The sequence below is a fragment of the Protopterus annectens genome, chromosome 16.part0 (assembly GCF_019279795.1).
Source record: "Protopterus annectens isolate FY-2018-M chromosome 16.part0, PAN1.0, whole genome shotgun sequence".
Taxonomy (NCBI): Eukaryota; Metazoa; Chordata; order Ceratodontiformes; family Protopteridae; genus Protopterus; species Protopterus annectens.
This window is the reverse complement of record NC_056750.1, coordinates 272,491,188-272,508,790: the sequence shown is the minus strand read 5'-3', so window position 1 is coordinate 272,508,790 and position 17,603 is coordinate 272,491,188. Positions and strand designations below refer to the sequence as shown.

At 36.4% G+C, this 17,603-nt stretch overlaps 1 protein-coding gene across 1 annotated transcript in view; it reads left to right on the top strand.

Annotated features, from left to right (window-relative positions):
• GARNL3 (GTPase activating Rap/RanGAP domain like 3) overlaps window positions 1-17,603 on the top strand; it is a 3,522,664-nt gene that overhangs the window by 2,430,394 nt on the left and 1,074,667 nt on the right. Inside the window, exon 15 of the mRNA XM_044057887.1 lies at window positions 6,043-6,149. Within this exon, the coding sequence (XP_043913822.1) occupies window positions 6,043-6,149 (107 nt within the window). The remainder of the gene's footprint in view (window positions 1-6,042; window positions 6,150-17,603) is intronic.

Genomic DNA, 17,603 nt, shown 5'->3' with positions numbered 1-17,603 from the left:
ACTTCTGGAAGAGCCTTATGCTCATCAAAAATGAGAGCAGGAATGGTTAAGGAGAGGTGAATTCACATCAAGAAATGAAAGATTAATATATGCAGCACAGGATAGTGGGCTACGTACACGCTGGTTTACAAAGTCCATTGAACATGTGGGAGAAACAGACATATGTAGGTTTTGTAAAACTTTATTGGAAACAGTCACACATCTTGTTGCTGGCTGCAACGCACTAATGGCAGAGGGACTGTATACTGAAAGGCATAATAATGTGGCGAGACAGTTGCACTGAAGTGGCTGAAAAACTCTGGAAACATGATCCACAAAGAATCATAGAAAATGATGAAGTTTATATCAGATGGGATTACCCAATACCAACAGTTCAAAAGACAGATGCTAGAAAAGTGGATATAGTGGTCCAAGAAGAGAAGACAAAAGTAGCATTGATCATTGAAATCGCCACACCTTGTGACTACAGTGTCTTGCGTACAGAGGGACAGAAAGTCATAAAATACCTTGATCTGCAGGCAGAAATGAGAGCCATGTGGAAGAAAGATACCCAGACAGCTCCAATAGTAGTAGGAGCAACTGGTCTTATAAAAAAGAATTTACAATCGTATTTGTATATATTACCAATTCATGTAACACCATACGAATTGCTGAAGGAGTCATTACCGGGCACATTGTGGGTGCTGCGAAGAGCACTTTTGGCTAACATTAGAGTGAAACAATACTAATTTCATGAACTTTAGTCGTACTTTGACTTAGGAATGGAGTCCATTCCTGTCATGGTATTAGAAAGCCAAAAGACTTGGAGATATTAAAAACGTGAAAAAACATATGTATGTATATGTGTGTGTGTGTGTGTGTGTGTGTGTATGCATATATGTATATATATATATATATGTGTGTGTGTGTGTGTGTGTGTGTGTGTGTATATATATATATATATATATATATATATATATATATATATATATATATATATATATATGGGTCTACTTTTTTTCACTGAAAACACACACCACTGCATCTCATTTCATTGAAAGCTCATTTCGCTGGAAATCAGTTGCCTGGGCACAATTTACTGAAAGCTCACTTCACTGAAAACTCATTTGACTGAAACTTATTTTGTTGAAAGGTATATACCCTGTTCCCCACTGTAGTGCAAAACTGGAGTTAGTATATATAGTAAGGGGGTGTGTGGGGCCATAGCCCCCCACATTGGGGAGTGTGGGGGGGTGTAGCCCCCACCTATTTTAAACGTTGAAAACCATAGACATGGATAATTACAAGTTAAATGAAGAACTCTTTCCAGAAGATAATATATAACTAAAATTATGTGGCTATTGCACTATTTCATAGGAAATTCAAATCATGAGGTTTCTAACAAATGATTTTCAGAAAAACAGCTTTCAGTGAATGAGTTTTCAGTGTGAGTTTCATCAGTGAGCTTTTTTTTCAGTGACTGAATTTCAGAAAAGTGTGCTCTCACATGAGTTTCTTTGAAGTTGAAATGATCTTTCCCTTGAGAAATTCAGTGATTCCAAAGTGTTTTTCAGTATATATATATATATATATATATATATATATATATATTAATATAATTAATAATAATTATTATATTAATAAAGTTCAGCTGTCCTAACAGGATTTATTTACTCAGTTGCCTGCTACAGCAAAAGCCATGGTTCACAGAGAGCTTACAAAGCATCAAAGGGATCTCATTGTTGAAAGGAATCAGTTAGGAGAAGGGTACAAAAAATTTCCACAGCATTGGATATACCATGGAACACAGTGAAGACAGTCATCAAAAAGTGGAGAAAATATGGGACAACAGTGACACTGCAAAGAACTGGACATCCCTCCAAAACTGATGAAAAGACAAGACGAAAACTGGTCAGGGAGGCTGCCAAGAGAGCTACAGCAACACTGAAGGAGCTACATGAATTTCTGGCAAGTAGTGGATGTATACTACATGTGACAACAGTCTCCCGTATTGTCCATATGTCCGGACTATGGGGTAGAGTTGCAAGAAGGAAGCCTTTTCTTACACAGAAAAACATTCAGGCCCAGCTAAAATTTGCAAAACAATACATAGTCTCTCCCAAAAGCATGTTTGAAAATGTGTTATGGTCTGATGAGACCAAGGTTGAATTTTTTGGCCACAATTCCAAAAGGTACGTTTGGCACAAAGCAACACTTCGCATCAACAAAAGTACACCATCCCCACAGTGAAGCATGATGGTGGCAGTATCATGCTCTGGGGTTGCTTTTCTTCAGCTGGAATTGGGGGCTTTAGTCAAGGCGGAGGGAGTTATGAACATTTTCAAATACCAGTCAGTTTTGGCCCAAAACCTTCAGGCATCTGCTAGAAAGCTGAAGATGAAGAGGAATTTCACCTTTCAGCATGACAATAATCCCAAGCATACATTCAAAGCAACAAAAGAATGGCTTCACCTGAAGAAAATTAAAGTTTTGGAGTGTCCCAGCCAGAGCCCAGACCTAAATCCAATAGAAAATCTATGGGGTGACCTGAAGAGGGCTGTGCACAAGAGATGCCCTCGTAATCTGACAGATTTGGAGTGCTTTTGCAAGAAAGAGAGAGCAAATATTGTCAAGTCAAGATGTGCCTTGCTGATAGACTCCTACCCAAGAAGACTGAATGCTGTAATTAAATCAAAAGGTGCTTCAACAAAGTATTATTTTAAGGGTGCGCACACCTATGCAACCAGCTTATTTTAAGTTTTTTATTTTTTATATTTTTCCCCTAACAGATTTGTTTGTTTTTCAATTGAATTGCACAGGTTATAGGTCACATTAAAGGTGGGAAAAGTTTTGAAATGATTTATTGTGGTCTCATTTTTTTATATCATAAAAACCTGGCATTTTAACAGGGGTGTGTGCACTTTTTATATCCACTGTGTATGTATATATGCATATGTACACACACACACACACACATATATATATATATATATATATATATATATATACATATACACACACACACAAACACATACACACACACACACACACACACACACATTCATGTTCCATTCATAATTTCAAAATACTGAAATCCCGAATTTCAGTATTTCGAAATTATAACACAGAAGCCTTGAAATCCCAAAACACCAGAAGAGCCAAATTCAAAATCCTGAAGTATGGAGATTTTGAATTAGCACTTCTGGTTTTGCGGTGTGTGAATGGTTAGGTGTTAGTCCGGGTATATATGTATGTGTAAGTGTGTTGGTTAGGGGCTTTAGTGTATGTCAGTGTGTGTTGTGACTGTGATGTGTATGTGCGAGGTACTGTGAAATGTGTGGGTGTGAGTTACCTTTGTGTGTCTGATTGTGCAATCTCGGAGTTAGTATATATAAGTAGGAGGGTGTGGGGGGTGCATGGGGGCTTGTTCTCCTGCTTATATGTGGTCTAGGGTTGTCTGTGTGCTTGTGGGGGGAAGTTGTGTATATGTTTATGTGTGTGTTCTTTGTGTAGTGTAGGTCTGGGATTTTGAGTTTCGCGATTATGGATTTTTGGGATTTGAAGGTTTCAGCTATGTAATTTCGAAATACTGAAATTTGAGATTTCATAGTGAACCTGTATATATACATATATATATATATATATATATATATATATATATATATACACACACACACACACACACACACACACACACACACACACACACATAGAAACATACTAGGCACTAATTCATTGCATAGTTCTCTGTAAGGTTGCTATGATTCTCTTTAATTATGCATTGTTGGTTGTGTGGGGTATGGTCTCTGTGACACACATTGGTAGGACACACGTACTTTATCATAACATTGTTCTCATTGGACAGTGTAGGCCTCCACCATGCATTCTTGTTCATTCAGCTAGGCAGTACAAGGTACATGGTGTGTATTAGCAGCACAAGACCAGTGACAAGTGTTACATCTTCTCCTACCCTCCCTTCCTAAGTACATGGATATGATTTTTTTACCTAGTTCCATTGGCACACCCATTGCAAGCACACTGCTGAACTAAATTGAATCTGCTTCTGCCCTAACGGAAAATTTATGTAATCCACCAGATAGCAATCCCATTTCAGAGTAAGGGAGGGTTAAGCCATCTGTGCTTCCATCCTGTGAGGGTCTTCTTTACACCCTGCCCACTTTATTTCCCTGTCCCCAGCTTATTGATTACATCTGAGGGCAACTCCCCTTTTTGGACCATGCCTCCCCTTAGGGAACATCATCGATGGACACCCAGAATGAGCACGCCCATCCCTCCCTGCCATTTTCTCAGTCTCCTGTGCTGCTAATTGAAACGTGGTTGGCTTGGCAGTAGTCAGGGATTGGTCTCTCTACAACACTAGAGAAGCATATTGTACTAAATATTTGAAAACAATCTGCAGGTCTTAACCTGTTAGCCTGGCAGACAGACCAATGCAATTACATGGCTTGAAGTCAATTTATCAGTAAATTAACTAAATTATGTAGGATTAACAAATGCATGCAACTGTCATTTTCAGCCACTTACTTTGTAATAGACAACCTGTAAATATACAGTCAAATCAGCCGTATGGCACTGAAGACTGAGAGCCTGAAGAGCAAGCCTAAGGCATGACAAAGGCATAATTGGGAGGGATAGGAGGAAATTGCCAGTTGTCTGCCTATTTTTCGGGTAGGGTATTGAATCCCTGTTTCTATGTAACCCTCTAAAATGCATCAGTTATATTGCAGTAACAATGTTACTAAGATGGGAATGATATTGACAAGGACTGTATGTGTGACATAGGAAAGCGAGTGCGGTTCATTTTAATCTCATTATATGTTTCATTTTCCACTGCTGTGTACAAGGTTGTAGCCAAGCAAACCCTCACGTAGGCAATGGGGTACATGCTTTAGAAAAACATATTTATTTTATGATTGGATAATGTTAGAATTTAAATTTTATAAACAGCTGCATATTTAACTTGGTTTTATTAAGTTGTGTATTTTGTTACATTTTTTTCTTTTTATCTGAGTGTGTGGTTGGTATGTTATCCAAAATATGCACTGTCTGATTTATGCCAGTGTACGATCAACCACTCTTAGGTGACTGTCTACATTCTTGAACCTGGTGTACGATGCCAAAATTCCTTATTGTACACCTGGTTATAAAACTTTATCAGACAAAATGAAGATGAAAGCTACTGCTCACCTTACCTTTTTTCCCATCAAAGCACAACTTTGAGTGAATAAGGCAAAAATATTCTGTTCCCTGCTTTCTATGAAGCACTACTAAGAAAATGATGCATTGAAAACCAGATAGCTAAGAGCAGTTGTGGAAAGAAATAGGACAGATTAGGGTTCAGAGGTGCCTGCAAGTTTTGCAACATCTCGGTGGGGAGTGGGCATTGCATAAAACATTATATTTTACATCTGTTCTCTTAACTTCCTAGTATATTTATTTAGTTTTTTTACTGGTTTTCAGTACTTACAAGACATCTTTTTGTTTGGGATATCTTTTTGAAATCCAGTTATCTATTAGTGGCCTGTTGCCTCAATTTTCAAGGAACGTTTGCTTTTTCATGTGTTATTAAATCACCTAGTTCTAATCAAAGAATCTCACTAGAACTCGATGATTCAATAATCCAAAAAAAAACAGAAAAGCTCTTTGAAAACTTCTTTAGCTACAGTTAGGATTTCTAAATCGCTGTTCTGAAATAACATTGCTTTGAATATGAAGAAAAAATTGTGACAGAAGTATGTGTTAGATTTTCATTTTTGTACACGACCCACCTGTGCGCGTGTACACACACACACACACATATTTTGTTAAGCAAATTAACAAATACAGTATGGATTCCAGTACAAAACTGACACATCTGAAACTATAATAGTAGAGCACACATTGTGCTATAAGCAATTCAAATCATTTACAATTGCAAAGAAAGTCAATCTGTTGAACAATGTAGATGTTACCTAGAGTTGTCTATGGTGATCCTCATTTAAAAGTGCTTCTAAATCTGTGTGTTTGTTTGCAAGAGCTACTGTAACATGTTTCTCTCACCAGGTTGAAGATATTTTCTGAAGAAAGTGTTCCTCTCTTTGGTCCTCCTTTACCCTCTCCACCTGTGTTTACTGATCATGAGGAATTCAGGGATTTTTTATTAGTTAAATGTAAGTCTAATTCTTACAGAAATGTTATTGTTGCCTTTAATACCTAATTCCAGCTGCATGTTCTGCTAACTGAGAATCCTGTAAAGTTTTTATGTCTACTGATTTGCTGTTATCACTGTTGTTACTTTGTTTCTACGGCTTTTGTTTAGCTAGTATGACAGACTTTCTAGAAAAACACTTGCATAATGGAGCAGTACAAACCCTTTTTTGTTGTTGTTTTTTTGTTTCAAATAAGTATGTGGTTATTATTATGGTACTACAAATATGCTGGAGTTTAAGATAAATATGATTTCTAATTGCTTTTGGCCAATTACATACCATACCGCTTCTGTTATTTTTTTACCAGTGGAGGTTTTCATCTCAAAAACAGCTTTAAACTAGGTATGTTTGTGACAGCTTGTGAATCAGGAAAAAGTGTATTGAAAGACAGCATATTTGCAATAGGTACAATATGCTCCTTTCTTAAGATATTGATGTAGGACAGATATGCAAGGTGGTACAGTATACTCAAAAGGATAATAAACCACTAGTATCCTGGGTCATATTTCATTTACCTAACAATTTTCCATTGTTGGATACAGCTTGTAGTATTCCTTTGAAAAATGGGTCACTTATTTTTTCTGTGGTATGACTTTGAAATTTTTACTTTAGTTGTCCCTTCAGCATATGCTTTGAATGACTGTGCAGCTGCCATTAACATGCCTCTCAAACAACTTAAAATGTTGTTGGCTGTGCTGTAAATTGGCTTGAACTACAGCTGAACTGCAGCAGTAGTGCTTAAAGATGTGTAGTAATAAGAAAATAATCAGGCAGTTAGCAAGTAGTAAGACCATGGGTGTGTGTATGTATACATATAGCTAGCTAGATAGATAGATAGGTAGCTATAGATATAAACAAACATCAAATATTTACCAGGAATCTGTGCAGTGTCTTCTTGGTAATCCAAACCTCACTGTGGTAGTGCACCAGGACAAATGTTAAAGTGTAAGTAAGATATGACAAATGGAAGCAGTTCATTAAAAAAAAAAACAATGACCAGATTTTCAGTTTTGTATGAAGAGCACATGCTTCCTAAGCTCTATGTTAAAGAAAACTCTGCAGCAAAGAAGGCTTCTTTTTCAAATATTTATTGAAGGTAAGCATGATAAACACTTTTGCCAATTACAAGTCTTCTTCAGATCAAGCAGTATTAACAAGGTTTTTGTTTTTTAAATGCTGTAGCAGGGGAGGGGGCGGTGAAGGAGTCTGTGTGCAGTCATATGGTTGGTGAAAAAATCTACCTAATTTGCATATAGAAGTGTTTGTGGTTTGTGGAAAAAATCCAAATAATTTGCATGTAAAGTCCTAGGCTGTCTGCTGTTCCTAGATACCCCCATTTTCAAAAGTTTTAAAAATTGCACACTAAAATACAAGCTTGTTTCAAATTATTATTTGTAGAAATAATCAGTTTCTTTACTTTCCCTTCACATGGAAAGTAACTACGTTTTTAAACGGGCAATAAGAATTGAATATTAAAGACCTTGGCTAGCACCCTTTTATATGGGGCATCCCATATCAAAACGTTACAATAATATTTGTGCCATGAGGATTGTGCCCACTTTTATGGAGTTCTTGTATTAAGAATACCAGTGATTTTGTAGAGGAGAGAGGTATTTTCTATACAATTAAACATTGACAAAAAGATTCATTTCACTCAGTACTACTGAGCTTCTTAAAATCTCTTTGTGCATAAACTAATATTTAGTAGCAGAATCAGATAATAAAACAGATAAAAGAATCATTCAAGTAAAAAATCAGGTTATTTAATAAAAAGAATTCCACAAGCCAAGGCAGGTGTAGTGGTGGAATGCCAACACTTTACATTCAAATAGTAGTGTGCTCCCTCAGATCTTCCTTGATGGAATACTGGTGCCATTGTGGAGATGGTGCCAATTTTTAAAGCAACCAGATTCTAAAATCATACAATTCTTATACCAGTGAGAAACTCGAGGGTGGAAAATATCAGGTAATACTTGGAAAAGACTAAAAAAAAAATATTCAAAACTAATTTAAAATTAACTCAGGTGAAAGTTACAAAATTAGACCGGGCTGAATCCTTTTTAGTAACTATAAAAAAACATTAAAAACATGCCAATTCATGTTCAATGAGTTGAGCATGTTCCTGTATTCTGCTGGCTGGTGCTTAGAGGTAGTTATCCCAAATTGGAATTTTTGAGGTGCTAGAAAGGTGTATGCCTTGGCTTATTGGAAATCCTATAGATTGATTCCTTGGAAGCTGTGGTGACTTCTATCCATTTGGAGTCTCCTTCTCTTCCTTGTGGAGCATGGTTCTTAAATTAAGGATTGTAAGATAGTTCCCCTTCCTCATACCATGCTGTTGATGGAGTAGCCAGTATTTAGTCCTGTTTTCATGTAGGCATTAACAAAATCTGCCATTCAAGATGTCTCTCATTTTTCCAACAATGCATTTTTATTCCATTCAAGTTCTGGCTATGTTTTGCCAGAGTGATCAGTTGCATTGTGATGAATGTCAGGTAATTGCCAGGAAATTCTTATCTTAAGCTTATTGACCATCTTACTAATGCCTTAGGCTGGGCATTTTAAAGATTTCAGGTACACAACCATTTCTGAATTGCAGTCATATCTCTTTTTCCTTTGGAAGTTCTTCTGCATGCAACCACAAGTAATGTGATCTTGTCCTACTTATATATTTCCAAAAGCTGCAGTTTTGGAATCCACAGAAAAAAGTGCTAGTCTCTTTTCGATCCATTCTGTCTATATTCATCTCAAGAAAAGTTCTAATGCTCTTACCTTTTTTGAAAATGAGTGTTGGACCAAGTTCTAGCAGCTTACCCTTCTGTGTATTACTTTCAATGATGGCACAATTTTATTCCATGATTTTCATGATGGCTAGATGGCCCTGGGCAAATGTGACAGACATATTAATCCAGAGCTTATCTAAATGATCCTGTGTTTGGTTTGTGATTGACTGTGCAGTTGCCTGGTAAGAGAAGATTTATTTTGATTTATATTTTATTTTTGCCACTGTTTTCCACTGTTTGTAGTAAGAAAGAGGTAACTTGTAGGCAAGATTTACTTTGATTTCTATTTTGTTGTTTTAGCTCTGATTTTCACTGTGTTGTTAGACAGAGATAGGTTATAGACAGGCAAACTCTAGTCATCCCAAGGGGCTTTGTTAACTGTAAATTCACACAGACTGCAGAGAGGACAATCCGGAGCTTATCTGAAACAATCCTGTGTTAGTTTGTAATTTATTAATCCTTAGTGTTAAAAAGAGGTGTGACTGCAAGTGATAGTGAGCAGAAGCTACTGCACATATTTGTGTGCAATGCAAAAGAATTCCAACATTTGTGTGAGTTTCACAAGTGGTAGGTCAGAGCAATGACTTTATTCTACTTAAATTAATATTTATTTGTATATTCTTTGTGCGATATTTCTCACAGAAGTTTATTTAAAATCTTTTCGAATTCTGTGCTAGCTGATTTGATTATCCATTTCCTTTAGAATTCTTTATTCATTTGCAGCTGAAAATTAATTCATTAATTGAGTATGCCATTAATGATTTTCTACAGCACAGGTATCTTGTATAGTCAGTGGTGTAGTTAGGGTAGGGCAAGAAGGACAACTGTCTCATGATCAAAGAGTTGGGGGGTGTGATCAGCCAAACCCTATCATTCTTTAATGCAATACTGGCTTTTAAAAGCTGGTATTGCTTTTGTAGTCAAACCTAAGTGCTGTACAACTCCATGCAGACAGGCAAGGTATAAACTGTAGCAACTGTTTGCTATATTTCTAGCAAGCAGTTTGCTACAGTTTAAACAGCAGAAGTTTAAAAAAATAAATAAAATAAAATATAAGCACCACAGCACACCATGAGGGAAGATATAAACTGTAGCAAAGCTACAGTTTACAAAGAATTTTTTTTTTGTTTTTTAAACTAAAACATAAGTGCTGAATTGCTCTTGAAGGCAGGTGTAAAGTGTAGCAAATGTTTATTTGCTAATGTGTAAAAAACATTTTTTTTAAATAAAATATGTGAAAGGGAGTTTGGGAGTGGAACACAGAAATGGGACCTGAATGGCTGAGGCAGGAAGTGGGGGTGTTCTGCATCTGGCCACCTGTATAAGGAACATCTATTTTTTTTTTTTTTTTCTTTTGCTGGGAGGTTGCATAGTTTTAACTTTAACAAGCCAATCACAGCTTTTTACAGTTAGAATGAAGCACTTTCTTCCTTTTTTTTTTTTTAGAGCTGAGGAGGTAGGGTACTGGTTCATAGTATAGGCCCAGGGTATTAATTGAACCAGCTATACTTATGTGTTTTTTTTTATTTCTCCAAGTCTTTTGAGTTTCTAATACCAAGAGAGGACTGGACCCCATTCCTAAGTCAAAGTACAGTTAAATTTCATGAAATTAGTATTGTTTCAATCTTTGATCTCAGCCAGAAGTGCTCTTCACAGCACCCGCAATGTGCGCATTAATGACTCCTCCTGCAATTCGTATGGGGTTACATGTATTGGTGACATGTCTAAATACAATTGTAGATTATTTTTTTTTAAGACTTATTGCTCCTACTATTACTGGAACTGTATGGGTACACTGTAGTCACTGGGTGTGGTGATTTCAATGATCCGTGCTACTTTTGTCTTCTTTTCATGGACCACTACATCCAGTTTTCTAGCATCTATCTTTTGAACTGTTGGTAATGGGTGATCCCATGTGATGTAGACTTCATTTTCTATGATGCATTGTGGCTCATTTTTCCTGTGTTTTTCAGCCCTTCATTACCATAATGTTTGCACAATCCCCAGTGCAAGTTTTGCCACATTATTATGCCTTTCAGTGTACAGTCCTTCTGCCATCAGTATGTCACAACCAGCAACAACGTGTGCAACTGTTTCCAGTTCGGTTTTAAAAAAACCTACATTTGTCCATTTCTCCCACATGTTCAATGGACTTTCTAAACCAACATGTACATAGCCCACTATCTTGGACTGCCAATATTAACCTTTCATCTCGGTTTGAATTTGCCTCTCCTTAACCATTCCTGATCAACATGAGGTTCTTCCAGAAGTTTTCTATACTTGCAACTATATTCATGCATTTTCCACATTTCTTGCCTTCTCATCTGGTCCTTCACCTTATATTCTTTCTTTTGTTTTTTGGCACATTCAGTTGCTGCTTGATTTTTATCTACTTCTGGTTTGATTTCCATTCCTGCTTGACACCAGTATGCTTCTGCTAGATTATGCAGAGAAGAAATCTTAAATTTATTCTCCTCATGTTTCAAAACTTTCACTACATTTGGGTTTTATGAAGTCAGTATATGTGTGGAATCCCACGATTGCAGATCCATACATATAATCAATTTCATGAAGGACCATCCCTCCTTCGGACTAGGGAATATATAATCATGTTATGTGCTGATTTTTATAAATCATTTGTTGAGCATGAAGCATTCTTATTGTTTTCCTATCTAATTTATCCAAAATGTTTTGGGGTCATTCATTCACTCTAAACTGTAAGTTCAGACAGGAAGAGCAGATTGATTTATATCTTGGATTTTGTTCCTAGATGTCAACGCTGTTTTTAGGATTAATTTAAGACTTATGAAGTATTCCTAAGTTTTATTCACATTTATTCGTGTTTTTTTGTTGATCCTGCATCAATTCCCAAATATTTATACACTCCTTGTTCCCCAAGTTCTTTTATATCACATTCTTTTCCCAAACTGATGTTTTCCTGCTTTAAACATTGCTTTTGCACATTTATCAAGACCAAATGACATTCTTATTTCAGAAAAAGTTTTGACAACTTGCAGTTGTGCTTTCAGTTCCTCATCTGATGAGCTATACAGTTTTAAATCATAGACAGAAATGATGATAAGTCTTTACACTTTGTTGTTCTCTAGGAGACAAATTGTAGCCATGGCCTAAGCTGTTAAGACACAGTTTAATGGGTTAAGGGCAAGACAGAATAGCAGCTTTGACAAAGAGTCGCTCTGGAATATCCCCTTTAATTTTTTAACCCTGGGATAATAATTTTTCTTTTATCATGGCTTAACTGCAGAGTGGTCTGCCATTGTTTCATGGTCACTGTAATGTAGTCGATCAGTGTAGGGTGTATCTTACACATTTTTAAGCACTCTTTTATCCATGAATGTCAGATACTATCAAATGCTTTTGTGTAGTCATTCCATGCCATACTTAGATTCTCGAAGATGGTGCACATCCTGTAAGCACTCTCTCCATGGAGCTCCTATCCAAAATTGTCTAAATCGTGTAATTAACCAGGCAGGTGCAAGTATGAGGGGATAATTCTGTCAACAACTGCAACCTACAACTATCATTGATCCAAAAGAGGAGCCCCCGTCTCTTTATCCTTATAAAAATAGCCAAATTATGTCTCTGTTCACCAGGGGACCCTCCACCATGTGTAAGATCCACCCTGTAGGCATTAGTAGCATAGTTTAAAGCCAGAACCTGATACTTGCAACCTACTGAAAATGTCTAAAGAAATGGATATTATGAAGACACAGACCACCAATCTGTGATAGCTTCTCCCAGAAAGGAGACTGTATCCAAAAGACAGAAAATAACCAAACAGCAGCAAGAAACAAACAAATCCAATACAAAGCAGAAGCCTGAATCAAATTTTCACATCGATGAACTCAAGCCCTTTTGCCACTTCAAGCAGCAATGCAACAACTATCTAGTTTTGGCAACAAAATAAATCAGATTGTTGAGCATATGGATCTCATCGAAACCAAAAGAAATGAACATCAGCTAGGATTTTTAAGGGAAGAACTGAGTGCCAAAGAAATGGTCATAGTAGATATTCAAGAGAAGCTCACTGATTTGGAAGCGAGAAGCCAGCGCAACAATATCCTTTTAAGAGGATTGCCAGAAACCTATGAGCATAACCAGTTAATGAAAACAGTCAAACAAATATTTGAAACAATACTCCAGAATGGTGAGAATACAAGTGACATAATAATTGAGAGGGCCCATCGTGCTTTATATAAAAAACAAAACTCTGAGATCCCTAGACAAGTTTATGTCAAGCTTTTAAATTTTCAAGATGTACAAAGATTGTCTGCTGCCAAAAAACAAAATCGAATAATATGGAAAGGTCACAAGATTACCTTATCGCAGGATCTCCTGTTGGTAATTAAAGAAAGGCTCCAAAACCTCTCGCCATATTGTACTGATCTTATAAAACGCAAAATAAAATTCCAAATGCGCTATCCCAACACTTTAATATTTTTCAATAACGATGTCAAATTTGCAGTTGACTCACCTAAAGAAGTGAAAAAAGTTTTAAGTGCTTTGACAAAGCACCAGAACCGTGAACATCTCACAAGATTGACATTTCTCACGATTTTTTCATTTTTTTTTTCAAGTTGCTGAAGGTAATTGGTAATCTCTCTCTTATCTTGCCATAAGATTTTCCGTACAAGTAAAATGGATGTTAAACAATCTGAGGTACAGTTTAAGGCAAGGAGATTGCACTTAAGGAATGAATGTATTAGAATCTGTTGGGGGGTAGGTAACAAATATAAGCAACAACTTCCTGTTACAACACCAAAGGTTATTTAGAATTACCAATGAAGTCAAAGCTGGTAAGAACGATCTGCCATGTTAAGATCTCGACATGGAACATAAGGTAAAGATAAAAGGAACTTAATTTCTATGACTTACACATGTCGCTACACAGTATACATCTGATATGACAGTTAAAACTCTTAAGCTCACGATAAGAAAGAGGTTTCTTAAGAGAGCTGAACCAGAATGATTGCACCTTCGTGTACACGAATGAAATAATGTGCATAGACATTAATCCTGCAGGTTTGACTTGATATATTAGAATACAAGTTTCATAGCCTTTTAACAGTAATGAGTCCCACAACTTAGTGTATGGTGAAAATTGAGATAACTCTTGAGCAGCGATCTAGTAATCTAAGGCAGTCCCCTATGGCTCTGGCCTAGATAGCCTCTGTCTGTGTTAATCTTAAAGGGAATGTTTTCACATCTGTAGCATATGAGGTATATACTGAAAATGTCACAACTCAGTTCGGAGAAATTTTAATGTGGTGTAGGAGGGGAATAATGATTTCATGCTCTCAAATGGTATTGCTATCTTCCCTAATCTAAAAGTTGTTTGGAAGCCTTCATCTAAAGTCCTTTTACTACAATACTGCTCATAAGGCACTCCAGAAAATTGGATTCTGCATTACAGCCTTCTAAATCAATGGCATTGAGGGGAAATCATGGCAGGAGTGTAACACTTTGCATGGAACCAGTATTCAGCCTTTGCAAATGAATATTTACACTAACGCTTAAGATACTCTTAATTACTTTTTCGGGGTTGCTATGTTAACATTACTTTGTCTGAGTTGCTATGTTAAGATAAAACCTCCTTTAATTCATAGCGTTCAGAAAACCTACAGGACAGCAAACCATGGGTTAAAGTCTGGCTATATCCCAGTCCTGCTGTGAGATAATGTAACCAGGTTCTGCTTATAGGGAGATGGGTAAGCTGTTCCCTATACCTCTCAGTACATATGTTAATGGTTCAAAGTTAGACCAGGAGTCAAGGTATGGAAAGCCAAACAGACAAGAACTAATTAATGCTTTTTTAAGACAGAAAATTGAAAGTTCTGGATGTAAAGTTATTTATGTTTAATACTTCCAGAGGTTCCTGTCCCCTATTTCATAGGGGGCATCAAAGAAGTCAAGTACTGCATAACTTTAAGTTGACTTTAAGTAGTCTGATTTCATTTGAAGAAACATGAAGCTGAGTTAGTTGTGAACTTCCCCTATATGATCTAGACCAATCTGTATATAGTTTCTATATATGAGGTAATACAAACACCTCCGTCTTCAACTCAAAGTCCAGAAATGCTAGGGGGGAATGTGTGTTATTTCTAGCCTGCTATGGTTCTAATTATTTAAATTAATTCCTCGTCAAGTTGCAGAGACTGGACCAACATTTTTTCTGTTTTCAGCTGATCTATCTCAGATTATTCAAGGGGCATAATTCAAGTTGGCAGGATGTAATGCATTAACGGGATTGACATAGTTTCTGTGTTCTTTTATTCTGTATTAGTGTATGCCTACTGTATTCTGTTACTCTTTTTTTCTCTGTCTTGCAGCACTTAATGTCATCACTTACTTCTTTTAAGATGTGCTGGTACAGCTGCCTATGACAGACTAGAGTCCCAGATGCTCTATACAGCCCTACACAATTACAATGATGGTTCTGCAGGATAACAATCATATCAAGACTTAGGCTTTATTTAACTAAATAGCATATGTTATTCTTGCACTAACCCTAGAAGCATTGCTGTTTTTAATGATGGGCACCTAACTTTTCAAGTCTATATGATTTCAAATTAAATGGTACATTTGGAGCATGGAATTTCAATTTCGTAAGGGTTAATTCCTTTCAACCCCCTTAAACAGTCGATAACCCCACAATTGAGAAGACTGAAATATATATGGTATAAAGTTCACTCAAATATTCATAAAGGAAAGAAAGGCAGTAATATCTTTGCATGATACTTAGATCTGGCTACATCTACAACCAGGAGAGTAGTGGATTTTTAAGTAGGGAAAGGATGACTAATCTAGGAGCTTAGTTATGTATATTAGTTTTAGACTCGCACATGAGCTTAAAATGTTAATCACAGTAGTTTCTACTGGTTGCATCTTTATTTTGATAAGACAGTGCTTATTCTTGGCTTACTTTGTAACTTTTCTCCTTAAAGCTCTTTCAAATAGGAAGGGTGTGTGGTTAGGGACAGGATTAGGTTTGAAAGAGTTTAGTGCTACTGTTTTAGGAATTGACTCTCTTCTACCTATAAAGTATATTATTTATTTATTTATTATTATTTATTTTACATTTGTTGACTGGGCTAGTCTAACTGGATACATGTCCATTTTCAGTAGAGGCCTGGGGAGATAAGCTCCAAGATAGAACAATGAAATTAACAAGATAACAAATAAGGAAACATTAAACAAAAAAAAAATCATATTTACAATGCATATTACAGGTTATCACAGTAAATTCAGCAGTGCAGAATACAGGCATAACATAGCATGCTAGTACAATCAAGATGTTCTAGAGGGAGATAGTATTATGGTTAATAAGGAAGGAATTACAGTTAATGAGTAGAAGGGGTAGGAAGAGCAAAGTATTAAGAGATACATAACTAGTCAGGCTTAGTACAGGGGCATAACCACTGTGTTCTGAGGAACACTTTCAATTTGTTTTTAAAGCATGATACTGAGGGAAGTGAGGAGAGTTCACTGGGGAGGAGATTCCAGGCTTTTCCAACAATATTAGAAAAGAGGGAGTCACCAGCCTTGTTGTTTGGTTTAGTGGTATGTACTAGAAGTGTCTGAGAAGACCTTAAGGATTTTCGTTTTTTATAGGGAGTGATGACTGTGGATAGAATAGGAGTTTTGGAAGGTTTTTGGAGCCTTCAGTGAAAACAAATACTTCCAGTCAAAACTGGTAATATCTATTATACAACTTAATCCTTCGGGATGTGGACAGTAGATTTGTGGAATGTGAGAGGATTGCAAGATAAAAATAAGAAAAAACTATTGATGCACCTAATTTTCAAATCAGAGGCGAATATATGTTTTATACAAGAAACTCACATGTTTAAAGATGAGTGGAAGGGAGACATGAACAGAAAATGGATAAAATCTATTATTGCAGTGGGGGACAGTTCCATTTCTAAGGGGGTGGCTACTATAATTAAAAAATAATTTCAATAACCAGTTATAGAGTATAATTGTGATGTAAATGGTAGATGTTTTTTCACAGCCCCAAGCCCATCAAATGGAAAACCAGCCCTGTTTCTCAATATTTATGGCCCCTGCCTAAGACAAGATTTCATCGTTGAAATATATAATCTGTTATATAAGTTCCCTGATCATTATTCAATAATAGGTAGAGATTGCAATGCAGTTATTGACCCAGGACTAGATCATGCTGGTAACCCCAACTCACAAAACCTCCAAGCGTCGATTGTTTTAGTCGAACTTATGGCTGACCTATGCCTGATTGATCCTATCTCATTTGGTGACATCCTTAAAAAATGCAATCTGTATACATACTATTCTACATGTCATAATGCCTGGTGAAGGTTAGACTTTTTTTTAATCTGTGAAGTCTTGATAGAAGGAGCTGTTAAATACTCCTCTGAACCTAGGTACTTATCAGATCATTCGAAAATTGCATTGAAACTAAACCTGCCTGACAAACCAATAAGAAGGATTAACAGGTGTAACTGGTCTTTGAGCAATAATTTGCTTTTAAAATCAGAGGTGGTTCAGGAGACACTAGACATATTATCAGAAATAGAAGATAACCTAGAGATCACTAATATCCCATATAATATCCAATGATAGAAAGCATAGAATA